The sequence below is a fragment of the Camponotus floridanus genome, unplaced genomic scaffold, assembly GCF_003227725.1.
Source record: "Camponotus floridanus strain SB8 unplaced genomic scaffold, Cflo_v7.5 scaffold2, whole genome shotgun sequence".
Taxonomy (NCBI): Eukaryota; Metazoa; Arthropoda; class Insecta; order Hymenoptera; family Formicidae; genus Camponotus; species Camponotus floridanus.
The window spans coordinates 2,373,187-2,400,456 of record NW_020229325.1 but is presented as its reverse complement, the minus strand read 5'-3'; the positions used below and the strand labels follow the sequence as shown (position 1 = coordinate 2,400,456).

Here is a 27,270-nt window from a genome sequence, read left to right as displayed (position 1 = left end):
AAAAAAAAATAAAAGATATATACACTCTTACACATATTTTTTATCATTTTAACGTAAAAATTAATATAATATAAAGTAATATATGGACCTTCTCTTGTGTGTATGATAAACAAAACAACACACGATTGCCATATATTATTTTACTTAATTTCAAAGAATTGTCTGTTTAAATAGGGCATCTACTATTTCCGCTACAACTGAGTTTACTACTTGCATTCTGCGTCAATTTAATTATTGCCAAGTATAACATCACTCGCTGCAGCGCGATAAATCCTCGTTGTTTCTCTCTTCCCCTCTCCTTCTCTCTCTTTCTCTCTCTCTCTTTAAAAACAAAAATGACCTTTATCATTTGGTTCTTTAGCACGATTTTGGCACAAATTCTGCGGTGCAGGTTATTCTTTTTATCATACACATTATATACCCAAAACAGTAATAATTTCCGTTTTCTCATCTTATTCTGCACATGTTGTATACGTATAACAATATAATAAATTACATAATTTTACATACAGAACATAGTGATAAAAAATAATATTTTTTGTTTAAGAATTTCAATCGCACTGTCTCGTGAAAAAAAAAAATTTCAAAAGAGTTTCAAAGAGATAGATCTAGATATTATATACTTATATACTTGTAACAAATGCCCGCATTGATCCTTCGTTATTTGTAACTTTTCTTCTACAGTTTTCCAGTGAAGTATGGAGCGCAAGAACTGTATGCGCGAGATATGAGTTTCATATATATTTATAACAGCAGCTATATTTGTTGCGGTCTTTAAGGTAAGCATGCAAATGACGTCCATGCGATGCAACAACGGCAGAAGTTTTCTTCCCAACGTGAGATGAATTCTTAAACGCGACATCCGCCACACGTTGACGTAGTCGTGAGAGTGCGCCAAAGGGATGCCTATATTTATATACCCGTTCGGGTACAAGTTAACTCTTCCAGTCCCTAACTTTATTTATTAAGACAGAGAAAAATCTCAGTTTCTAGACTCTCTCACTCATTCGCAATTTTAGATGCGTTAAAATTTCGTAGTTAAACAATTCGTTGTTAAACAAATTGTATTTTAGCAAATAGAAAGAGAATAAAAGAGAATTTATTGAAATTAAAAAATATGCTATCAAACTGAAACTGAATATTAAACTAGCGATCGATAGAACTATTGTTTGTCGTCGCAAAAAAAAACTGATTTTTTAAACAAATATTGAAAATGTCGTGTATATTTCCACTCTGTTAAATTCCCTTTTCTTACAAGATTCGTTTTCTCTCTTTTACACAAAAGTATCCTAATTGCCTAATTGCTTAACGTCCTAGTGCCTTTCATAAGACTCACATCTGGTCACGTTGGCGGTCACGATGATCGGAGGGGTATCTGATGTGTCGATCCTCTGAAATGCCATAGATACCAGCTACCGCGGCCATACCTCAATCTCCACGTGCGCCAGCAATCTACAAAGTCTTATCAGGCTCATAATCTTCTTGCTCGACGCTGCTACGAGCGCCGTGTATTCTCATCCAGCATAATCACTAAATCTCAATCTCAATTATTGAAGATGTTTCTATTTCATAAAACCGAATTTCTAAAAAATTACTCGTCCGTCTCGGTTGCGACGAATAAAGTACGTGCTTCTATAAACGAGTCCACCTTTTTCCCAGCCCTCTTACTTTCTCTTCAAGTGAGAGATTTGCATTAAGTCAAGAGAAAATTCAATATGGAAATCTATCTAATTTAAGAGCATTACAACGAAAAGGTTGATTATTCTTTATTTGCCATTTTGGAATCCACGAGCAATTTTTTAACTAGATTTTGTTCCTTCGTCAGAGATTCAAAAAATCTAAAAAATAAATATGGACGAAATCACGTCTTCGTTAATTTGTTCCGTTCTTCCTAGGTATAATAATGTGGCGACACGTCGGTGGCGCAATAGCGAGATCGATTTACACGCGTCAAACACACTCGAGGTCAAAGTTTATCGCCAATCTTTATTTTAATTGCAAGTTTTTATCCAAATCGAATTCTATAAACAATGAAGGCAAAACAGAGGAACAAGAAAGACAATCTCCAGATACTTTTTTGATTATTTATTCGACAAATGAAGACAAATTTTGCCTTTTCACAATAATAAATGAAATATGAGAAAAGAACTGTTTCTCTTTATAAAACAACGAAACCAATAAGTCACTATAAATCCAACCTTAAAAGCTGATCCAGATCGATCCGCATCAAACAGTCGAAGCACTATTTAATTTTTCGATCATCCGCGCTATTCCATTTTATCGAACCCAGTCAATTATATACATATATTGTCAATGAAATCAAATTCGCGGACGTACTACTCGGCGCGAATTTACGATGTTGCTTATTTCTTCGTGATAAGCTTTCGATCAGCTGCGGTCATGAAAACGCGCTACACTTAATACGGTATTGCAACACAATTTTATACAATATGTCTAAAAGTTTTCCATAATTTTTTCTTCGACTGAATAAAATGTCACAGATCACCAGTCTTCGCAATCATTACTCCGCAATGAGGTTATTCCCACGCAAACTCGTGTAAGAATAATAAATTTGTCATATATTTGGCAACTCAATTTTTAAGCACGATTCGACAAAGCTTGCAAAAATTATTCATATGAACATTAATCGCTCGTTTGGCAACCACGACGGAAAATTGATCATTAAAATATATATTAATCATTAACGAGAAAGTCGGCGATCGCGATTAAAATCCTTTAAAAGACTTTAATCGCTAATATAACGGCATGTAAGTTATGCCATTGTGCGTCCACACATAACACGTGGTTCGATCGGCCGTGACACGTTTTCGATGCGCGCTCTTACTCGCGGAAATTGTAGAGTCGCGACGCCAACGTCGCGACTGATTGACGGCGAAATTGCAATTGGCGACCTCGACCACAAGAAACGGCTTTCCCTTAGTTTGTTCTTATGTTAGCTCGAGAATGGAACGCGTGCGACCATCTACTTCCCGACATCTCTAGCGCAGTCTCTTTTCGTCTCCGCAGTAAATACTTTCTCAATGAAAAAATTACTACGATAACTTGTAAATTGCGAACGAATAAAAATAGAAAGACCCCGTCAATCTTCATTAAAAGGAAAAGTAATTTTGAGAAAATTAAATAAGCGAATGAGCAATATCGCATTGCTTATCGTTTGGCAGCGAATAGCGCACATAGAGTGCTTGATCGCGAAATGCAATTAGCTGATTCATGTCACTGAATCGTAAAGTGAGCTTTATACGCGGGACGAATGGATGGGTTCCTGTAAAACTAAGCTATAAACTATGCTTCAAAGAATCAGAATACTAGGGAAACAAAGGGAGAAGATCAAGATTAAAAGGAAGATATTCCTTGCTTTCATCGAAGAAGCTTTGTATGTTAGAACGAAAAATATGCTTTCCTAAATGTACGAGATGAAATGAAAAAGGTCGTCGTATTAAGTGTTTGCTTTCTGATGTTTTAGTTAACGCGATTCAACGATATAGAGGAAAAAAAGATTTATCATCCGGAAATTACCGATGACTCGAGACAAAAGGAATTCGCGACTCTTGATTCATTCTACGTAGAAAGATGAATCCTGGAAATGCGGCAAAGCGAGTATAACCGCATCTCGCGATCGCCATTGAGTAACGCGCCATTGTTGCTCTAATTCGCATGACAACAATGAGTCAAACAATGCGCGTTACAACTTCTCATGCACGTGCAAATATGCTCTAATTTGTGACGTGAATAATGGCCGTTCTCTCCTTCTTTTTCCATTCCAACAAACGGACACTGTGATTACAACGTAATACATTATAATTTGTCGATCAATGACGAGCTTTGCTATCGATTGCGGATTCCGACCACGGAGAATTAATAATTAACGGCGTGGACATCTTGTTTTGTGCGGTATCCAAATATAAGAGAAAGAAAGAGTGTCTCGTTAAGGAAGATAAGTATCAACTCGATTAGATACAATAGTATTTTACGGATTAACAAAATCGAGCGCGCGAAATTCTGTAGATTCGACACAGCAAAAGATTTTTTATCAACGTGCAACCACAAAGCGACAAGATATAAATTTTTATTTCTGTTATATATCGAGCACGTTTACAAAATTGTATTTGATAACGAAAATATTAAAGAGCCATTCAAATTTCAAAGCTATAGAATCGCGTGACCGTGCGATTTATCAACCGATAAATCTCGTGTTTAAGGCGCATTCATTCCGCAAGTCATATTTCGATGTTGCTACTTTAATTAGCGTATAAAGTACTTAATCAATCATCGAGTATCGCGAAATAAAAGACATTTAAGAAATAATATTTCCACTTCACTGGCGAACATATCGCGGCTTGATAAAGATATTGAGAAAAATGAAGACATATCTCCTCATCTAATTCTCAAATTTTCCTGAGAATAGCTTGTATTAAAATTGCTAGTGGATACCCCTTACAACTATAATATATTAATTATATAATATATTAATTTAGTCAATGATATTCAAAAATCTTTATGATCGCGAATGCATATTTGTTTCCAATTTTAAGATCAATGTTTCTCGGAAAACAGATAAACTAGAAACTTTACCAAAGATAATGTCATTATCACAATCACCACAAAGTCAATACAACACATCTTGAAATAATTCACTCACATGAATGTTTTATTCGATCTATTCGCGAATCATATATCATCGGGAAACAATTTTACAAGATTTTACACGCATTACACGCACATCCGATTATAATTGTATCAACCCATTGATATGATGCACTTACAAGAAGTTTGCGCTCTATTTCATTTCGTGCACGTCAACCTGTTTTCGTCCTTTCATTTCCTCTGACGTATACATTGCTTACTATAAATTAATTTTGAATAATAAAATAAAGTTGTTTTTAAACTTTTTAAACTTTTTAAACTTTTTAAACTTTTTAAACTTTTTAAACTTTTTTCTTTTTTGTGAGATTCATGCATGCGTCAATTTCATCGTTTTGTATCTGTTTTCTTGTTCGCTTGAGATTATTCCAGTTGTTAATTCCTGACAAGAGCGTCTAATGTCAATTACATTCAGAAAAGAGACAAACCCTACAGAGGAAAGAAAACGAGTTAATCGCACAACGAATGAGTCACCCCTCATCGCGAACGCACCCCCGATGACTATCGCGACGATACTCGCAGAGGGTGGCGAGAAGACGACCGGCCGGCAGCGTAACTGCCTTAGTTTGCTCAAAGCGCGTGCCACGCCGTCCTTCCAAGTCCACCCTGGTGGAACTTCCACCACCGCGACACAATTGCCCCCACTAACGATGTCCCCCCGCATCCCGAACGTCACTTCCACCCTTTGGGGGCGACCTATGGGGCGCCCCTTGCATCGTCAGCTCGATATTCCTTCCGCATTCGTGCATCGAAGACGATCAAGTACATCCACCGGTTTCCCGATGGACTACAGACGAAAGGAAAGGCAAGAAGAGGACGCTTGCGCCGTCAACCGGAAGTGCTATCGCGAATCCGACAAGTAAAAACGTTCGTAAGTCGAATATATGCGCTGATATCTAGAAGAAATTTAAATGAAATTCCTTTATATAATAGCTTCTGTTTTTTTTTAAGAATATTACTCAGAGCTCTACCATCGATTGATAAACTTTTTTTCGCTATTTATTATACATTATATCATAGGTGGGCCGTGAAAGAGCTATCGTGATTAATGTTGTAAGTGACAGTAGGAAAATTAATACGTCTAACTTGTAGAGCCGTGTAACGTGTGCGTATCCATAAGAAGCCATGGTGGTATTAAATTGCCACCGCGGTCTAAGAAGTACGGATTTTCGGTTAATGTTATTGATACAAGTAAATTTAGTCTTGATTGTATTTCCATCGTCTATTAATATCAGATGATATCGATAGCTCGGCTATAACTTTAGACCGAGGTCTGGTTCTTTTATTCTTAATGCGTACTATGCGTTAAGCCCGATTCAGACGGACTGATATATTTCCGATCTAATAATACAGTATTCTAACAATGATTTCTTCTCTTCCCCTCTCTTCTCCCCTTATCAAACATTGCATATGTATAAAAACAAAAAATGGAAGAATCATGTAGGTATATCGAATTATCAAATTATAACTTTGCGTAATAAAGTAGAAAATTTTGTATATCCGCAATTTGATAAATTATATCTCTGCGCTACTTTAGCAAAGGTCAGGATCGCCGATCTGCAGATTGTAGAAAGTTGATGTTTATTATAAGCCTTATAATCTCGAAACTCTCGTCGTTCACCCCATTGAGCACTTACCGTTGATAATAATAGTTTAATATAAAATCCAAGGGCAAATAAGAGTGCGCCTATATAACGTGGGCGAGCTACGGTCAAAGGTTAGTCTCTACTTCCGATATGACACGGTAAATCTCGACTCTTACGAGCTTACCCGTCCTTAATTATCTGTAAAACTACATCAATTCCTATATTTATTTTTCCTTTCGTCATCCGCAACAAATTGCACGCGTGTTCAAGAATATCGATACGAGCGTGTCACGAACCCCGGCAATTGATCGTTACCGAGTTGAGTTATAATATCGGATATTATTGTTTCCCGAGTCGAGAAAGAGAGAAAATTCGGCCATTGTGAGATGCGACACACATTTCGATGGCTATCTCTCTATGAATCAAATCGATATAAACGGAATGACGCAAATTTGGTCGAGCGAGTGCGTAGGTGTATATCAATCACCACTCAATCTATTAGCAATGAGTAATCGACATTAATTAGATTTTTGTGATAAACTGATGTCGCGCGAGTCTTGATTCTTTCTCTCAAATTTCCGCAGGAAATGTGAAAAATGTAAAATTAGTATATGATTATTATAACTGAAATTATTATTTCTAAATTAATGTAAGTCATATTATGCGATTAAGCGCATTGTGAAAAGAACCTCGCATAAGAAACTCGGGAAATACGTTTTATGCGTCTTATTAAGACTTCAATAAATTTAATAGAATTGTTTGTAGCTGTAAAACAAAATTATATTTTTTTATATAATTTTATGTAATCATAAATTTTGTTAATATTTTTTTTTTGCTTCAACGCGTATGTAAGCAAAAAATTTAATATCGTATAATCGTAAGTTTCATGAAACATCGGCCTGAAAAGAAATAACGCACTCTAAAGTTACATGAAAAGATATATAAAATTACATAAAAAATATATTTTACTTTACGGCTATCAATAATTCTATTGAGTTTATTGGAGTCTTAACAAGCTTAATTATCTTACGCATGTACAATTTTCTTGTGTTTCTTTTCACACTCTTAATTGCGTAATTTAGGCGAAACTCAACAATTCCACGAATTTATGAACATTTATGCCTTTAATTGCGCACCACTTTCACCGGGATTGGAAAATCGTTATTTTCATTAACGCTTTCATAGCGCGCATCAAAATCACTTTGATGAAATTTTTACGCATTCACGGATTCATCGACGAGGCGAATATACGGTTCGTGTTAAAATTAATCGGGGATGAGAATAGTTCGATCAGTCAGAGTCACGTTTTCGGACACGCGTTTTCAATCAGAATATCGAAATCGGTAGTTGATTGAGGAGGGTTAAATGAAACTAACTCACCCTCTCCTCGTGCCACTTTGGCGTCAACGGCCGCTTCTGTTAGTTGCCCGCGGATTTGCTCCGATATTCGGCAGAAAAAAAGTCTCAATGCATTTTCATCGTTTAAAATATCCAGGATGCCCTAATGATAAATAAATTGTATCATGTATATGCTTTTATGCAAATTCGTGTATATATGTATGCATAATTCGTATATATATGTATGCATTATTCGTGTAATATATGTAATATTACAAAATAACTTGTTAATCCATTATGAAGTAGCAAGAATTGTATGTAGGAAATACATTTATGAAAATATGTTGTTATATTCCATAATTTATAAAAAATATTGTTTATTTAATTTTAATAAATATATGTAAATAAAGTTCAAAATTATTAATCTAATTTAAATATTGCAAAAAATTTGCTTTATAAAGAAATGCATACACAGGCTATACACTCTTATTCTAGATAGCATTTCTGGATAATTCAATCAGATAATCACATTATATTTTATATATCGTACCCCAATAGTATTTATTTATAATAAATAAATCACCAGTGCGTTCTTACGTAAGATAACTTATATATTAATACTTGCAGCTTTATGAAACAATTGGTTTGTTGAGAAACAGCAACACCTAATAGAATGTATTTATAGAACATATTATTTGTTTAAAAGCGAATTTGTTTAGTCCACACTTCTTTATCCTATAGTTCTTGCTTCTAAAGGAATAATTTATTCCATAAACATTATTCTAACAAATACTGCATATATCGCTCTTGTTTTGCTTTGCATATATTACACAAATTATCTTGCATATATAAGAGCGTACGTGAATTATTTTGCATATGTAAAAGCATACGCACTGATGATTTATTTATAGTAAATAAATACTATTTGATTATGATGTATAAAAAATAATGTGAAGTGATTATCTGATTGAGTTATTTAGAAATGCTATTTAGAAGAAGAATGTATAGTAATACTTCTTTATATAAACAAATTTCCTGCAATATTTAAATTAAATTAATAATTTTATCTGCATACATTTATTAAAATAATAAACATGTTTTATTGCAAAATATATATTTATATTAAATATCACTTTTCATCTCTAATATTATAAATAATTTATTTTGGTGAAATTAATTTTTATTTATTAAAAGTATCGAAAGCGCCATTAACCGCGCAAACCGCTAAAAAGCATTATACGCTAAAAACCACATTTAAAAAAGTTTTAATTATAAATGTAAAGCGTAAACAAATTAATTAATCACAGTAATTAGTAACATCTAATTATAAAGCCGCAATTTGTAATTGCTTTTCCATCACGTCGAAATTTTATCGTTAGCATCTTATGATCAATTAAAAAAGTAGTCCTAAATCTACTTCATTTGGCGGTTGTTTTGTTTCATCAAACTTTTCTAACATAATGAAAAATTGTTTCTCTATTCATTATACTATAAAATTTATAACGGAATACAATAATTTGTTTCCATTTGTTGCCAAATAATATATATTTTTTAATTTTAGATATAAATATAACTTTATTATATTAAAATTACGCAGAATATTCTGACGTCAATTTTAAGTGTATCAGGAATTAAAAACAACATGAATTTATCATGATTTTGCATTTTTTAAATTCTTTATTATAATTTTTAGTAAGTTTTAGATGTATGTATCGTTCAAAGAGATTAAAATGTTATATATATTTTTGAATGTTTAGATTGAACGTGTGTGTATTTGAATGTAAAAATTTCGTATGCGTATTAAGAATAGACATTATATCTTGCGATTATAAAGTCTTATGGTTACGACTGAAACTTTTTGACGTGTAGTGGCTTTAATGTCGCAAAGCGCACTGCTAGCGCAATCTTTCGTCAACTATACAAGCTTATCATATTTCTATTGCATGTATTATATACATATGTACATATATATATATATATACATAATATAATATATTATATACATATATAATATATTAATTATATATGTATATAATATATTATATTATGTATATTAATTATATATGTATATAATATATTAATAATTTATAAGTATATAATATATTATATATATATATATATATATACATAATATAACGCGATATCATTTTAGTTCTATTGTATGTATTGTAGATGTATAGTATGTGTACCGATAAAAATGACAATAATAATGTTTCTTAAAGGAAACTTTTCATGAAGAGTTTACATCATAATATTTCTCCTGAATAAAATTCGTAGAGAAAAGATTCTTTCTTGATATAATTGAGATACAAATTATCGATTAATCCTATTAACAATTCGATCGATTTATTGACTTTAAGATACTCTCAATTAACCGACTTATGTATATTAGATATATAGAGTGTCCCGTTGTTGCTAAGCCTAAACGCTGCGCGAGACTCTTCGGTATCTCTCGATAATATGCAATTTTCCTAATTGTGTATCCTCATATCACAGCATATTTATTCGAATTCATGTTTGTTTGTATCGCAATTATTTGAAAAAACTTAATTCAAGGAATTCAAAATAATTCGGCAACGTATTACTTCGAAACCCATATAGCAATATTTCTGCAATATTCTTTGCTTTATTCGAAGAAATACGTTATCGGATTATTTTGAATTTTTTGAATTAAGTTTGTTCAAATAAATACGATATAAACAAACGTAAATTCGATTTTACGCTTAGGCAGTTATATCTGTGCACAGTCAGACGATATTTGACGCATCTCTCTCTGCATGCTCAAAGGATAAACGAAGCAATTGCAAATGTTAGGACGCGGAATAAATGTGTACTTAAATTCGCTTTTACGGCCGAATAGATGCTATCGCATTCAAGAAAGCTGTCGAGGAATCTGCTCGACTGACAAGAATTACAGAAGCAACATCGAAATATTTACTAAATTTTAAATATATTACAAATATTCTTTTCCAAATTCGAAAAATCTAATTGAAGTGAAACTTTATTTAGCCATAAATCTCCAATATCGCCCGTCCGTATTAAATAATTACCATATATTTTCGGTGCGAACGAACCTGTGATCAATAAGCATGGTTTTACCAACATAAATTTAATTTCACGAATAGTTAACTCGGTAAATAGATACACAAATGCAAACAAATATAGTGAATGTACATATATGTAGAGATAACCAATATAGATACCTCTGCAGGAAGACAAAGTAGCTGCGTCCATTAAAGGGCGGACAGAGTAGATGTATACACACGCAGGCAGATAAAATAGGTACTTCCGCATGAGAGTGAAACAAGCTTTAAAAACTTGACTCTCACTGCATAATAGATGTACGCTGGAAAATTACATTATGTTTAACAAACTAATTTCTTTTTTTTTTTTTTGTTAATGAAGAATTATTTAGTAGCGCTGATATAATTGATAAAATTCAGCATACGAAGAATTTAATAACGAAATATTATCGGCAAAATTATGGATAATTAACGATAATTAAGTTTATTTGCAATATTATATAAAATATATCTGTATACGAACATATTCTTTTTAACCAAGATGACGCGCCATCCGGGCAAAAGTCAGGATTTCCTTCGGAGGATTGTCGATAATGCAGTTACCATGCAGCAGTGTACGGATCGTTTATCGATTTCGGTACCCAGTGACCTATTTTCCAATCGAGCCCGAGGAAGCTCTCGTAAGGATATGAACAGCGCCGTTTTCGGCGAAGACGCCTGTTTAAATCTCTTCAAAGGACTGACTTCGTGGCGCCCTTTTAGCCTCGTATACTTTTCAATCAACATTCGGATAGTCAAATTTGATTGTTATGTTTTACACGAATTTTGTCTTGTTATCTGAAAAGTTATCAAAGAAGATAACGTATGAAATACATGTAAAAAAGAAAAGTTATACATCGAGCGGAGAACGTTTGAAAAACTTCAGGATACCTTTTCATTCGACAACTTGTTTAAACTGCTAGACAATATCTCTTCAATGTGTCTTGTATATAGATCCTTATAAATATTTTATACAAAATTTAATGTGAATATTAATATCAGCAAGTATTTATATTATATACAAAAGAAATTTAGATATCCAAAAATACTGGAAAATATCCGGGATACCTTCTGTATATGAAAAGTAATCACGGTGGAAAAGGTATATAATGGGATACCTCGCTCTATCCTAATCTTTAAATCTTTAAATTATTTTAGAGAAGTTTTAAAATGGCGCACGCGCACGTACGATACTGCATTAAAACGACTGCATGCACGCTTAATAAGTTCGTGTTTCGTCGTCCTCGACGATAATGGTCGATCTTCGGGGTCTCTCGGTTCGTCAAGGACTTCGGGACACCAAGAGTACCGTATCGATTATTGCGAGCGATCGACCAAACCTGCATTGACCGAGGTTGTTATCCCCTTGAATACACCATTTCGACTACCATATCCTGCTTTCAACAACATAGTCTGTTGAAGTTGTCGATACCAATACACTTTAACGTCCCGCTTGCATCAACGTTGCAATTATAATCGATCGATTAGAAACGGATAGAGCTCGTTAAGCAATATACACTGCAATGTAATTATTAGCTAAACGGTAAATGAAACATTGAATTAATTTGAAAGTATATCGATTATATGATCCTCAAGTATATTGGTTTCACACAGATATTATATATATACATACACATATATCATATTACATACACATACAAACACACACACACACACACACACACACATACAGGGTATCTCATTTTAATTTCCCCAGGCAAATATTTCGGAAAATAATAAAAAATCGAAAAAATGTTTCAGACAAAAGTTGTATGGTTTCTAGGGACACCCTGTATATATATATAGAAAGAAAAAGAAAATGTATGCACGCATATATATTGATGTAATAAAAATTCATACACACATGTATACATACGCGGAAAAAGATTAATTGATATTTCAAAAGCAACACGCACTTGGATAACAAAACTTGTGAGGTTAATTGATTTAATTGTGGAACATCATTTCGAACTGCGTCAAATTATTTTCGACGAAAAACAATATCTCGAACGAACGAATATAATTTAAGCGCGAACCGCGTTTATTTTGTAGAAAGTTTAATTAACACGGTGTGTGAGCGAAGTTATAATAATCCTCAAAACTTCGGCAGACGATCCGTCATTACAGATAATTAGGATGGCCCACTTCGAAAAACGACACGTGGGTATTCGAATGAAAGTGGGAGGGGCCTCTCGCGATTAATGCGTATCTAGAAAATAGCGTATAAATTGGATTTCATTCAGCGTATAAAGGGATGACAATTTTCGATATGATAAAATATGATATAATGTTGTGAACTCGCGCGGATCTCTCTTACGCAATTTCTAAAGTATGCGCTAGCTATTGAAAATCTGATTACGCATCTTTGTTAATAGAAAAATGTAATCGTATAATTTAAATTAAATTAATTTAAATTATTCTAATGTATTTATAATAATGTAATTTATATATATATATATATATATATATATATATATAAATAGCGTAAATATAAATATAACTCAATATTTAAAATATTAAAAATTGAAAACAATGCATAAAAAAATTTTATTTATTAAAAGGGACAATAAATGTGAAATTTCAAATCAAATAAGAATTTTATATTAATGTACTTCTATCGCGAAGAGTAATAATACTCATTAAGTTTTTCCCATTTGGACTACATGAAAAAAGTAAAACTGTAGTAAGTGCCAGCCAAAATAAATGCAACGGTTGATCCACATACACGTGGTAGACAGCTGGTTGGAAACCGTGGATAAACAAGTCATGTAAACACATATGAGAGAAACACGTGAAACTTATATTTAAATACATCTGGCTATCATTATCGCCATAGATATGGCAAAAGCAGAAAGGCAAAATTGGCAGATAACTTTTAAAAGTCTTTTCATATTCTCTTTTTCCCTCCCTTCCCTTGTCTCCCGCTTACTCTTCTTCCCGTTCTCTCTTTCTCTCTCAATTATGTTTATAAAAATTTATTTAAAAATATTCAAAATAAGCATTAAAATATTTTTTCAAACTTTGTTTTCAAATTATATGTAGAAATAATTAATATTCTCTTTCTCAAAAATTATACTACTTACGCTTATTAAAAATATATAACTATATATATATAACTTTTTTTTGTAATATTCTCTCTAAGAAGCGACATGTATTACATACATATATTGCTTTTTTGTCAAATTTCAAGTTATCGCCATGCATTCAATATATTGCAATATTGATCCCTAATTGCGGTCTTGTTTAAGGTATATTAAGCGTGTATATTGAATATGCATGTCATAGATGAATCGTCTTGTACAAGCCATTTGGCGAATTTAATTCAAACTAATTTAATCAGATATACTATATTGTCTAAAACACATAGACATAATTCAAAATAATAAAATTTATATATGAACTGCTGAAATAATTTTAAAATAATTCTAAAATTGAAGGCTATATGTCGACTTAAAATCCATAATTAAAGAATAAAATCAAAATTGTAAAAGTTTAATTCAAGAATATTACAATTCAAGAATCTAAAATTAGAACGTATCACAGAATACAAGATTCTCTCTCTCCCTTTCTCTCTCTCTCTCTCTCTCTCTGAAATTCGAAAATAGAATATTTATATGAAGTAAAACTTATAAATTTGTTTTTAATTCCAAAAAACTAATAATAAATATTAAAAAATTATTTACTGTAAAAAGAAATTATATATTTTCAACATAAATGTAATTATTATCTTTGCACAATTATATGTAACTTTTGTCGCACTATTTAAGAACTGATCACTTCTACGCTTTCAAATTGAAAGCAAGATAAATTAATTTCAATATAAAAATCGCGTGTCGAATACTAACCGGAAAATTGTTTATCACGTGGGTTTATTATGCTCTCTCTTACGCTTTACATCATACACAATATCATAGGCAGGGTAGATCCCAAGAGTATGCCCTACCCGTCGACATACACAAACTTTGTTTTAAATACGTTTTATCAAAAGCAAAAAATCGTAAAACCTTTTAAAATTATATAAAGAATCATTTGTCACAGAAATGCTGATCAACGAACTTCCAAGTTTTTTTAGAAAGGAACATATATTGTCAGGGTAAGATTTTCATTAAACTTCAATTCAAAATTTGCCAAAGATCCTTGGAGTCGGAAAAATCGCATTTAATATTCATGTATATTAAGATTACGGTCGAAAAAGGAAACAATGAACGAAGAAAAATGAAATTTTGCGGGCAATGGAAATAGTAATAGGAAATCAAACTATTTATACAAATGTAAACTATATCGTGAATGTGTCTGTTTGTGTGTGTGTACATGTGTAGCTGCGGGATAGTATGATGGACTCACCCGCCAGCAACCAGGATCATCTGCATGTTGCATGGAGGCGGCCTCTTTGTCGCTTTTTCGCAGAGGGAGCAGTCCGGAACGGTAAGTCCTCTAGTTTGGCATGCGGTGACAGAATAGAGCTATAGAATAACTAAAGAGACAAGAGAGAGAGGAAAAGGTCACGACCCTGCTCGAAGTTTACAATCGCAATCAGATTCGACAAACTTTTCAACACAAAGTTGTTTTTTTTTTTATTTTCATGTAATGCTATTATATATATATATATATATATATATATATATATATATATATATATATACATAAAAGATGTCTTGAAAAATTTGTGAAAACACTAACAGTTATCAAAAAAATTAAGTAAGAAAAGTTTTATATTCTATGTGTGTAGTATAATTTTTGAAATACAATAATTTAGAAAAAAAAAATATATATATATATATATATATATATATATATATATATATATATTTGTGTGTTATTGTAAAAATTTTTTAATCTAAATTTATTTAAGTGATCGCACAATGACCTAAATAAGAAAAAAATCTTGTTTACTCTCTATCGATACTAATTTATAACTTCGAACAGAGCCGAAAAGACGACAGAATAGTGAAAAGTTTGAAAGTACTCTCTAGAACGGACTAGTGTAATAACGAATGAAGGAAAAAACGTAAAGATTAAATAGTAAATTGAATAATAAGAGAAGTAAAAAGAGAAATAAATAGAGAGAAGTATGTACATATGTATAAACAGAATAATTCGGAATCACCACCTAAAATTTTGTATTAAAAGTATGACTGATTAACAAAAATTAATTTAATTTTTGCTTTAATTAAATAAATAATAAAAATTTAAGTTTCTGTACAAATTCTAATCAATACCTAATTAATAGATATTTTATACATATATAGAATGCCAAGAGATTATGTTAAGATAATATATGTATTCAAAATTTGATAAATAGAATTTCTTATCAATTAACGTTTATTTTTACTTTGCAATAGATTTTGCTTTTTCACTCAACTTTAAGATTCAACTAAGATGTATTTAATAGAAATATATAATTTTTTTAGTTATATATGTGTGTGTGTGTAACAAGAAATAAAAAAGAAAGTTACATTGTATCTCTAAGAAAATTGATGTAAACGTGAGAGAAATGCTTTTATGTTTTGTTTATTTTTTATTACTATTTTAACACTTTGTAAAGTGATTTCCAAAAAATTTTTGGGGTATCTCCAAATTTTCCTGTATATTAAATGGCCTGTAACAGGATTCCAACATCATAATTATAAGTTCTTTAACTCATTTCAGCACTAAAACTTTGTACATAGCAAGTTAAAAGATCAAATTATTGACATAATTAATTGTATATAATTATAAACAATCTCTATTTTTGCATGAACCATATCATTAAAAAATATAATATTTCTATACTACTGCATGACGGATATTAACTTTTTTATTTATAACTCTTTCTCTCTTTATTTATCTGTCTATTCTCACTGTATATTATACAAAGAGCATTGAAAGAGGCAGAAAGAGAGAAGGGTACTTTTAGAAACAGCCTAAGAAAAATAAGCACTTTTCTCAAAGAATTAAGTTACTTTATTCTAAAACGATTTATACTTTAAAACACATATGTTTATAGAAACATCTCGCGAGCTAAAATATAGAACTCTGCCAGAATACCATTATTTCTTATACTTTCCTCCTGTTACAGGGCATCTCATATACAGCATATCTCAAAGCTATCTACATTTCCTTTCAGCCTTTAGATTCTTTGATTAATTTAAAATTGATTTTTCCTTAACAAAAATTTCAAAAAAAAGTATAATTATAATACGAAATGCTCCAATGTGAATCCAATAATTAAATATTATTTATATAATTTTAAATAAGCCGGATTTAACAAAGAAAAAGTAAGCAACTTAAAATTTAAAAAAATGTATAATTGCTGTATACATACATATATAGGATGAGCATGAAAGAATTGAAAGTCAAAGTCAAATCTTGGCTAAGAATAGATTAGCTTCAGACGCTTTCGAGAATCTTGGGCTAAATGAGGAAGTGCAACAGTTTTAAGATATTCTGTATATATGTAGAACATTAGATAGATAGAGAAGGAGAGAAAAGTACAGCGGCTAACTGGCGATGACCCAGCAGATCGCCGTGACGGTTCGCGCTATTGTACCTTCCCGCATGTTGCGTCTAACCACCACCGAGGCTCGTGCGCCACCCACACGCACACGTCGTAGGACTTTTAGCGGCTTTATCCACTTATTATACGGTACTGTTCACACTGTCACAATATACAGTCACATATTTATCAATGACGGTAGCAAAATTGCCGGCGACGATGTTTCGCACGCGAATATTCCATTATAACGCTACCGGAAATATTACCGAGACAAATCCGCATTTCCAAATCCGCCCTACGATGGAGAGTAATCGAGCGCAGAAATCGAAACAGATCATTCACCGTGTAACTCGTAAGGATCGCACGAAAATTATTTCGTGCAAATGTCGTTTTGTTAAAACAGTTTGATGTAATAAATTGACTTTTATTCTTTTTGCGGTTCTCGAGAATGGAAAGACAGAGACAGAGAATGGATTAGAGAGAGGAAGGGAAAGAAAACGCTTCTCTTCGATGATGTCACGCGACCATGACGTAACGCGTAATATCGCTCGGAAAATCCTTTTCAGGGTGAGTTTAGACGAGTCCACGATGTACACGAGCTTTTAAAGTTGTTTGATCTCATCTCAATCTTCTTTAGCTCTTTTAAATGTATTTCAATTTACGCCGAAGTGGTCTTTCTAGTTTTATATATGATTGAGAAGAAAATTGTCACGCCAAACTGTTGATTTGTATAATTCTTCATTTATCACATTGGCAAGTTTTCTAGGAAGATGATCCAGAAGACTTATCTGTGCGGTTGCTCAATTAATGCTATTACTAAAGTTTGATCTTGTTGCTATAGATAGGTCTACCTTTAATCATGTTTCTCCGTCAAATGTATTTGATTGATTTGTAATCGTATCAAAATTCAAGATCAGAAAGAACAACCAACAAAGGAACAGGAAACATTAAATGGAAATACAAGGACTAGGGGATCGGACAAACAGAAATGCAAGCTCTCTTGCACTTTTCTTAATAGCAAATAGGTCTATAACATTCAATTTGTTTTCGCTACTTTGGAGAATTTCGATCTTTAAATACGGAGATTTTCTAATTAACGATTGAAAATAGAGTACTTTAAAATACAAAATGAATTTAGGATTTCTTGTTAGAACCATCAAACCGATTCGCCGCATTTTCTTAATCATTAATCTAATTATTGTTTTATCTATAAAAATAGCCTAAATCTTTAAATGTAAATTTTTTTTATTGGGAAGATTCGCAAAACGTGATCGAATCATTTAATGTGAAATATAGTTGATCACTGAACTGAGTATCAAAATCCGCCCAAATAAGTACATGCTTAAGTAGGCTCACCGAAGACGCCAATTTCGAAAATATCAAGAATTAATTATCCGCATTCAATTAATTTCAACGCGCCGTCTCACATGTCAAATTTGACATTATGGTTAAATATTATCGTATTCGAAGAAAAACGATAAGCGACGTAACAACGCAAGTTTGTTCATCGTGCCCGTTACAATAAGGGTTGTCCATTCGAATGTTAGTCCACGAGTTTATTTAGATTGCGTTTGTCCCTTATCTGGATCATAATGGATCAGCAGATTCATGGATCCCCGTAGACCAAGATCTGGGAACGGGATAGGGACGGAGTTAAAGAGAGTTTGGAATAAGATTGAATCACTTAACACACCAATAGCGACACATGCTATGTCGTTCGGTTGTTCACGGCCGGGTCCACCTCGACGACCACGTTGCTGGCTTTGACTGCCTTGCGTAACCTTGTCGATCGCTTGAGTGGAGAGTACGGGCTGCTTAAAAGGGCACCGAAGAGAAGCAGGCGGGTGGGAGTCCGATCCAACACGCGAGAAGAGAGGGAGGGAGAGTGGGCGATCACTGTCACAGGTCACTATCGGAAGCGCGACGGAGTAGACTGGTCCACGAAACGAGCACGTTTCGGCAGCGAGCCCAGTGGGTTTCTGAATCGCCGAGTGGTGCGTGTCGGGACGCCAGAAGCAACCGGGTAGGGTGGTGACGGGGTAGTGGGAATAGGAGAAATGAGGAAAGCGAGAGAGAAAGAGGAAGGGAGGGACGCGGCGATGCGCGTTTAGGCGGCAACTTCGAGAGCTTCGAGACACTCTCGCCTCGAACTCCACGAACAGATCCTGCGTGATCTGCGTACACCGACAGTACACGCAGGGTGAGAGATCGAAAGCGACCCCCGATGGGACGGTCAGGGTGGCGAAGGTACAGTGGATGGCGCCAGCCGAGGGTCGCTGCCAGGAACCGCCGCGTTCTGCGGAGGCGCCACCGTGGCTACGAACCCCCGTTCCCTCCCTGGGGTCTCGCGATGCACTCCTATGTGTATGTGTGTGTGTGTGTGTATGTATATGCTCTCGCGTACACGCAATGTGCTTCGATTGTGTTTGTACATTCGTGTGGATACGGATACGTGTTTGTATGGAAGAGAAAGAGAGAGAGAGAGAATAAAATCCACCTTCTACCCCACATCCCACCCTTTCCGGCCCGTTCGTGCTGCTGCTCGTGCGTGGGCTTTCGCGGCCATCGAAGTCGATATCCACCCCCGCCACGAACAGTAGCTCCTCGTATTATCCTCAAATGTTTCTCGACCAGTCGTTTTGGGGAATACTCAAGGGTGTCCTGATCCTTTCAATTCTTGTTTGTTACACTTGACGATCGTCATCTTCCTCTTCTTCAATATACTCTCTAGTTATCATGAACATACTTGCTTGTTTATTTTTGAGAATTTCCATAATTTCAGATAAAAACAAAAATCCTCATATGAAGCAGATCCAAAATGATTTCTCCTATAAGATTTGCGCCCAGTGAGAAACGAAATGTCGACTGGACATTGAATCGACGGTGAGGATTCGAAATGGAATCGAAATTGACATCGATCTTTTTTCATCCCATGTTGATCTCCTGTCGATTTGATATCGAATTGATTATTCGATTTCTGCATATCCTCATATAATAGCCTCTTAATTTTGGATAAATTTTGAGTTTTAGACACACATGATTTGGAAACAAGCCACTCTTAACCAAACAATTTGATTGAAATCAGTTGATTTTCGATGTCAATTTCAATTCAAGTTTTAGATTACACCGACGTCGAAACGATGTCGATTTGACACTAGCCTTCTCACTGAGAGTAATACAGAATCTCGCAATTGATATATGTTATTATTCCAAAAATACTAAAAAATTTATTTCAAGAATCAAATTTTTAATTCTTAATTTAGAAAAATCTTCTTTGGAAGTCAACACTTTTGACTTAAATAATTTCAGTAATTTTATTCTTACTAAACGTACGTTTATATATAAATGTACTTATTAATATGTAGCACGTAGCACTAATATTTCTTATTAATACGTAGCACTAATATAAATAATAATCACGTGTGAAAAAAATTTTCAGATTTTGCACTAACGATGATATTGCTTCTAAAGTCTAGAAATTTGATCCTAGAATTTAAATTTTGACTGTCAGCAAATAAAATTCAGCTAAAGAACTCGAAGTAAATGGAATTAGAACTTTTGCAACTATATTAAGCAAAAATTGGATTTAATAGCAAAAGTTTGATTTATTTAATCGCAGTATTGTAAAGCTTTCTTTAGTTTTTTAAGCTTGTAATTAAATTAACCAAACAGGACTGCTGCTGCAAATTTACCAGAATAAGACGGATTCAACAATATTGTAATATAATTCACTATAAATACAAAATCAGAGAAATACGATCTTTAGCGATGCTTATAGCATCCCGGTTTTTAATATAAGTGGTTTTTGGACCTAACTTCCGCAATCCACTGTCCTCATCCTTAGATGAAAAATTCCTCGAAAAGAGCTTCCGATCCCTAAAATCCTTTCGATAAAAGCAAATACTACGTGAAAGCGAAAAGCTGTTGAAAATCTTTAAGTGTGCTTAGTAAACATGGAATCTCAATTGAATTTCATAGAATTTAATTCTAAATATTATATTAATAAATTAAATAAAATGATATTTTTAATTAAATAAAGATATATTGAAATTTAATTTTATTTTTAATTTATTAATATAATATTAAGTATTAAAAAATTCTAAAAATTTAATTTTATCAACATGATAAGCAACAATTCATTATAATGCAACGTGATATTTAATAGATATAACGGTTCGAGCTTTCCTAATTTTATAAATATCGATGTCTGTTAAGGACATCCTCGACATCGTGAAGATACCCTGACCTGACCTCACATAACACGAAGTAATTCCCAACGCAACTTAGGAGATATCGGTCGACCAAGTCTAAATCGAATGATATAGACGCGCAAAGCGATAGTATTTCCTCGCAAGTGCATATTGCATTTCCTGCCATTAAGTACACTCAATATTGATCCCCCACTTTTGGATATTTTTGCACTATATTTTACATAAAAAAATATATCTTTAATATTAATGAGATTATAATAAATTTATGTGCATTATTTGATTAGACATAACAATGTAAACGATAAAATTAAATATTCAAAAAAAAACGAAGACTTTCAAATTCTTTTGGAAATATCAGAGAGCTTGCAATTATCGATATAGAAAAAAGATTGAAAAACGGAAACACATTATAGTGCGCCATCCAGTGGAAAGCGTTCAAAGCTGAATTTCATATAGCAGATTGCAACAACTTTAAAGCTTGCAATGGCTTTCCATCGGAGTTGAAAACTGCGTTACCAACTCGACAATGAAAAAAAAATTTTTTTTTAAAATTACGTTTCAATCGAGAGTATGATATCAAATTGTTGTGTTTAAATATTAATATATATATATATATATTTAAGTTATTATATATTTAAAGTTGTATAGTTAGAAAATGTAAGAGAAAATGAGAGAGAAAAGAGAGAGAGACAGAGAGAAGAGAAAACCATTCTTAATGAGCTAATATAAATAATAAAAGTTTATCAAAAAATCTAAATAAAATATAGTAAAAAATAACGAAGGAGTTAGTTTCAAGCAGAATTGCTAATAAACTGCTATTAATCAATACTATCACCAACCTCTGATCGACTGGACGAATTCGACGTGCAGTTCTACACGTAATTGCTTATGCAGAGCATAATACATTACGATATAAGTCACGAATAGTTTTATCCGTAAAATAATTGCACGTTGAGTTGTTTTGTCGAGTGGAAATTTGATTATTGTATTATATTAAGTTAAAAGACAAAATTTTTTTCAATAAATATCTATATTACTACAATGTTCTGTGTTGTATAGATAGAATGCACTATATAGATAGAGTACAGACAAATACTACAGTATTTTTCGTCAAAAATAAAATTCTTTTTTCCTTTTTTTTCGAAATCCTATTTTTAATATATTAATATAGTGCAGTTGCTATTTCTTTATACTTTGTGTATACTATCTTCGTAAACATTTTTGTAATTTTGTTACAATTAAATTTAATACATTTTTATAATAAAACACTAAAAACATTTTATTTAACATATATATCAAACATAAAACAAATTCCCTGACAGAAATGTGCTTTTCAACGAAGATTCTTTTTCTATTTCATTAAATTTCAACATCACGCATTCCAAAACGGAAGTAGATGACAATTTTTAAAATAATACCGCTTAAATCTTCATGACAAAAATTACATGAAAAATAAAATATCTACAAGATGTATTTCAAAAAATTTTGTCAAAAGGAAAAAATGTTTATTTATTGACATATAATAATACTAATCTGTATTTTGCCTATGTAGGACATCTTCTATACACATATGACATACTTTAAATTTCTCTATACAGAAATTTATTTCTATAATACTATTTCACTTTGTTTCATTTCAAAACTATCTTTCTCATGTTTTCATAATTATTAAATATTTAATACGGGCTTAAGTAATTCGATAAAATTTATGTAAAAAGATCTAATAATAAATATTAGAGAAAAATTTAATGATGAAATATCACTAATTTATATTTATATAACAATACATGTTTTATCTGTTTTACTGAAAGATTCAAAACGATTCTCGACATATTATGAACAACTAATTGATTGTGACACAAAGCAACTTGCTAATTACTCTGATCAACTCAGGAAAACCATCATAATTATAATATAAATATATCAGTAATTTATCGAATTAGATTTAACTTTTAACCGTGTTTGTAACATTTATAAAGCAACATAAAATTCTGGTCAAAAACAAACTGATGTCAAATTCTGAGAAAGCTAAAAGGATATCCGAATAATATTCTATATATTTTGTATCAATGAGAAAGAGAGAGAGAATCTTTCAATAATTGAAAAATTATAGTTGTGTCGAAAAATTAATAACAATAAGCGCATTTCTTCCCCTAATTATAGATATAATAGTCAATAATTCAAAAGTGATATCACTCGATACGATCACTTCTATCGATAAATATACTCCTCAATAAGCGTCATGAACAGAAACGTACACTTATATTCGCAACGAATATTAATAAACGCATCTCCCTTTGTACCTTCTTTTTACAAAAAGCAAACAGTAAAAGAAGTAATATGAGTAGTATGATATGTAATAATCACTTCAGACGCTTCCAAAAATAAAAGAGATTATTAAATGGAACGCTTTTATTCATGTTCATAGTATAATTGAGTAAATTTATTTTGCTCATTTATATATAAGCTCATTTTCAGAGATTATGAATATATATATGTTGCTATTCGGAATATCATTCAAAATATCAGGATTTTCGCATTAATATTTTATCTAGATTTTTTATAAAATCTGTTTTCTAAGTCCAAGTCTACAAAAATTATTGCAAATTTATTTCATTCACAAAAAACAAACTTCTTACTTCTTATTATTTATTCTAAATAGAAAATATAATGTAAAGATATATTAAAGATTAAATCTCAAATTCTTATTTGTAATTTTTATTTGTCTAATTTTTATAATTTCCTCTGCTTTTTATGACTTTTGGAAAAGAATTGTTGAAGTGCTTCAAAATCTAAAAGCTGTAGCTCCGCATATCTATCAATATAGTTTATAAAGCATAGCAGAAACGTTTAAAGGCTTTCCAAATCGTTCAGGGTCACGGTGAGATGTAGGTTGTATACTTATATATATATATATATATATATATATATATATATATACTGTTTATACAAAGACTAACTCTAAGTACTATAGATACTAGCTAGAAATTTTTTTGGAAGCTATTAATCTGCAACCAGACTTTTAGAACTGCCCTCAAAAAAGAGTCAATTTTAAATTTATGAAAAAATACACACACATCTTTATACATATCTTAATATATTTTATAATCTAATTATGATATCATTAATAAGGATTGTTACATGTCAATTATTTGCTGAATATGTTTACACAAGTTAATAGCTTTCATAATTAATTATTTATAACAATGTCATATCAGCATTTGATATTCTGTATTATAACATAATAGCACTATAACATATAAGCTCATTTTCAGAGATTATGAATATATGTTGCTATTCGGAATATCATTCAAAATATCAGGATTTTCGCATTAATCTCGTATTAGATATGCTTCAAATAATTGACGATATCGTCCCAATAGTGTAAATGTTAACACATATTCGCGAATTATTATGTTATAATATCATCTCATAAGATATCATTTTCTCATAAGATATACATATAATAAATTACTCCCATAAAGCACTTAATATTACAATAATATTTACTTACACAGGTTACTTATGTAAATAATAAAATTAATTACATTAATAATGAAAAAAATTAATACAAAAGAAACATATTTTAGAAGAAATAAATTTAATAATAATAAGAAATAAAATAACGAAGAGTAATATATATCGCGAAAAAAAAATGTAATCACATTTCTCTCATCTATATTCAAGTCGCAAGACTCCTGCATAAGATTTAATTTACGTCTCCGACGTCAGGTTAAGCGAGAATCAAAAAGCAGGATAAAAAAAGAAAAAATTGAATAAAATCGATTGTGAAATGCAATTAAAAGGAACGATACATAAAATTTATTGGATGAAGTAATCACGATTCAATGAGAAAAAAACTTAAGCATATACGTACAGAATGAATAAATAAAACATGTGAAAAAAGTTTCTTTAATCATTTAATTCGGACAAAATAACGTTATTTAAATCTAAAAATTAGACTGTGCGCATAAAAAAAAACAAAATAAAAATATTCAACATCACCAGATTAAACTACTACATTAAAACATCAAGTATCGAATTAAATTTTATCCTCACATTGATCTGACGCCTCTTGTACGCAAACTTCAATAAGTTGCAAACTGTAACAATCTTGAAAAGAATAACACATTTGGAAAACTCGTGCGGCTTCAGAATAATGCTATCGGACACGTGTATATTGGCAAACTTATTTGCTTTCGTTGCAATTTTCTTGTAAAGTTGCGAAATATAAATTATAGATTTTGTTTTTCTATTGTAATATTCAATTTTTGTCAGTTCTTTTTGCTGATGCAATTGTGAGACAATAAATATATAAATTATTACTAGTATTATAAGAAAAATAGATAATTATGTGTGTATGTGTATTTTTTATAATCTAACAAGAATTTATATATTTTCCTGTTTCACAATTTACATATTTTCTTGTTTTATGATTTTATCATATTTCTATAAAAAAGTGTATATAATAAGTATATAATAAGTTCATAGTAATATATAATAAATCCATAAGAAATAAAAAGTTTGGTTTGCAAATTTTGCGAAAAAATATTGCCTGAAAAATATTGTCTCTACTATTAATAACGTAATAAAACTCAACAGAAGTGTTGCTTTGTCTAACAACAATCTTTCATTCATATTTATCGATCGGTCTAGGGATCTAATTATCCAAGTCTAGTTGGTTAAGAATGCTTGATCGATCGTATACAATCGTAGTACTCCTTTTTATACGAGAATTTATTCGATGAATGAACAAATGAACTTGTTCTTTACGATTAGTCTATATTTTTTTCAAGACAATATCTGCTAATCAACACAATTTCATATGGATTAAATTAATATGACACTCAAATCGCATAATATAGAGACGTTAATATATTTTTTACAGTTTTTAATATATCAGTTTTTAATATATTAGTTGTTGAAACCTTCAATATTATATTAACATCCTATGACAGCGCATTATTAACATTTAATTTTTAAACAATTCGTATACTTGTGCAAATAACGAATTACAATATTTGTATCAACATCGTCCTATCACATTTCACGTGCAAATCTTCGATGAAACCATGCATGCGCATTTCTCGCAGTGCAAACGTATGAAACGAATAATGCACCACTGACGCTTTCAAATTGATTAAATCGCAATAATTGAAGAAGCAAGTCCATATAAAGGGACTATGTTACTTTTATATAATATGAATCTTAGTTCAAATCTTGAATAGCCAAGATAAAAATATGACACTTTGTAAGAAATCGCTCCTTTACATATAAAAAATATTGCTCCTTTACATATACTTGGCTCTTCAATTGATAAATTAATGAATCATCGGCGTTTCAAATACGCTGATAAACGAGCCCAAACACAAAATTCAATAAGAGAAGGCAAGACGCTTCCGCGAACAATAAAAAAAAATAAGAGAAAGGGTAGGGGGTCGATAAGAGAGTAGGCGCTCATTTTACTTTCCATTATTTTCCCTTGTAAATCTTCCAAGCAGAAGCTAATTTCTTTCGGAGTTGATACATATACTGAGCAAAGCATTCCATGGGCCGTTCGCTGCGCACAATGCGCAGCACCGCACCAAACATCGATAACTCGGCAGTGCGTGAAAGCCTTTTTCGCCCAAGGTGCAAGCTTCCCCATTCCATTCCATTGGCAGCGCATTCCAAGCTCAGGAAGAACGATTTTAAAATTTGGCTGGATAATTTTATAATGCCTCGGTACACACTTTTTATAAATAAATTATATATTTAGTTTATTTTTTCCAATTTTAACTGCACGAATGACGTGCGGATGAAAAGAAACAATATAAATCAGAAGTACCCAGCGTTATCTTATAATTTTATATATATCTCTCTTATATTATATATATGATCTCTTTATCATTTTTCTTGTATATGTCTCGCTTCTGTAATATATATATATACATATA

The 27,270-nt window shown here is 31.7% G+C and overlaps 1 protein-coding gene across 9 annotated transcripts in view; it reads right to left on the bottom strand.

Annotated features, from left to right (window-relative positions):
• Positions 1 to 27,270, bottom strand: part of LOC105255031 (potassium voltage-gated channel protein Shaker) — a 109,218-nt gene that overhangs the window by 43,511 nt on the left and 38,437 nt on the right. The window contains exons 1-2 of one of the 9 annotated variants that reach the window (XM_011264081.3): positions 17,178 to 18,335; positions 14,993 to 15,082 (exon numbers count right to left, since the gene is read on the bottom strand). The exons of 6 other annotated variants lie outside the window; for them this stretch is intronic. In XM_011264081.3, the coding sequence (XP_011262383.1) occupies positions 14,993 to 15,018 (26 nt within the window). In that variant the 5' untranslated portion in view covers positions 15,019 to 15,082; positions 17,178 to 18,335. Of the gene's footprint in view, positions 1 to 1,336; positions 1,674 to 4,593; positions 4,877 to 14,992; positions 15,083 to 17,122; positions 17,138 to 17,177; positions 18,336 to 27,270 lie in introns of those variants that run through there. 2 more of the 9 variants (XM_011264083.3, XM_011264078.3) reach the window with 2 other exon arrangements.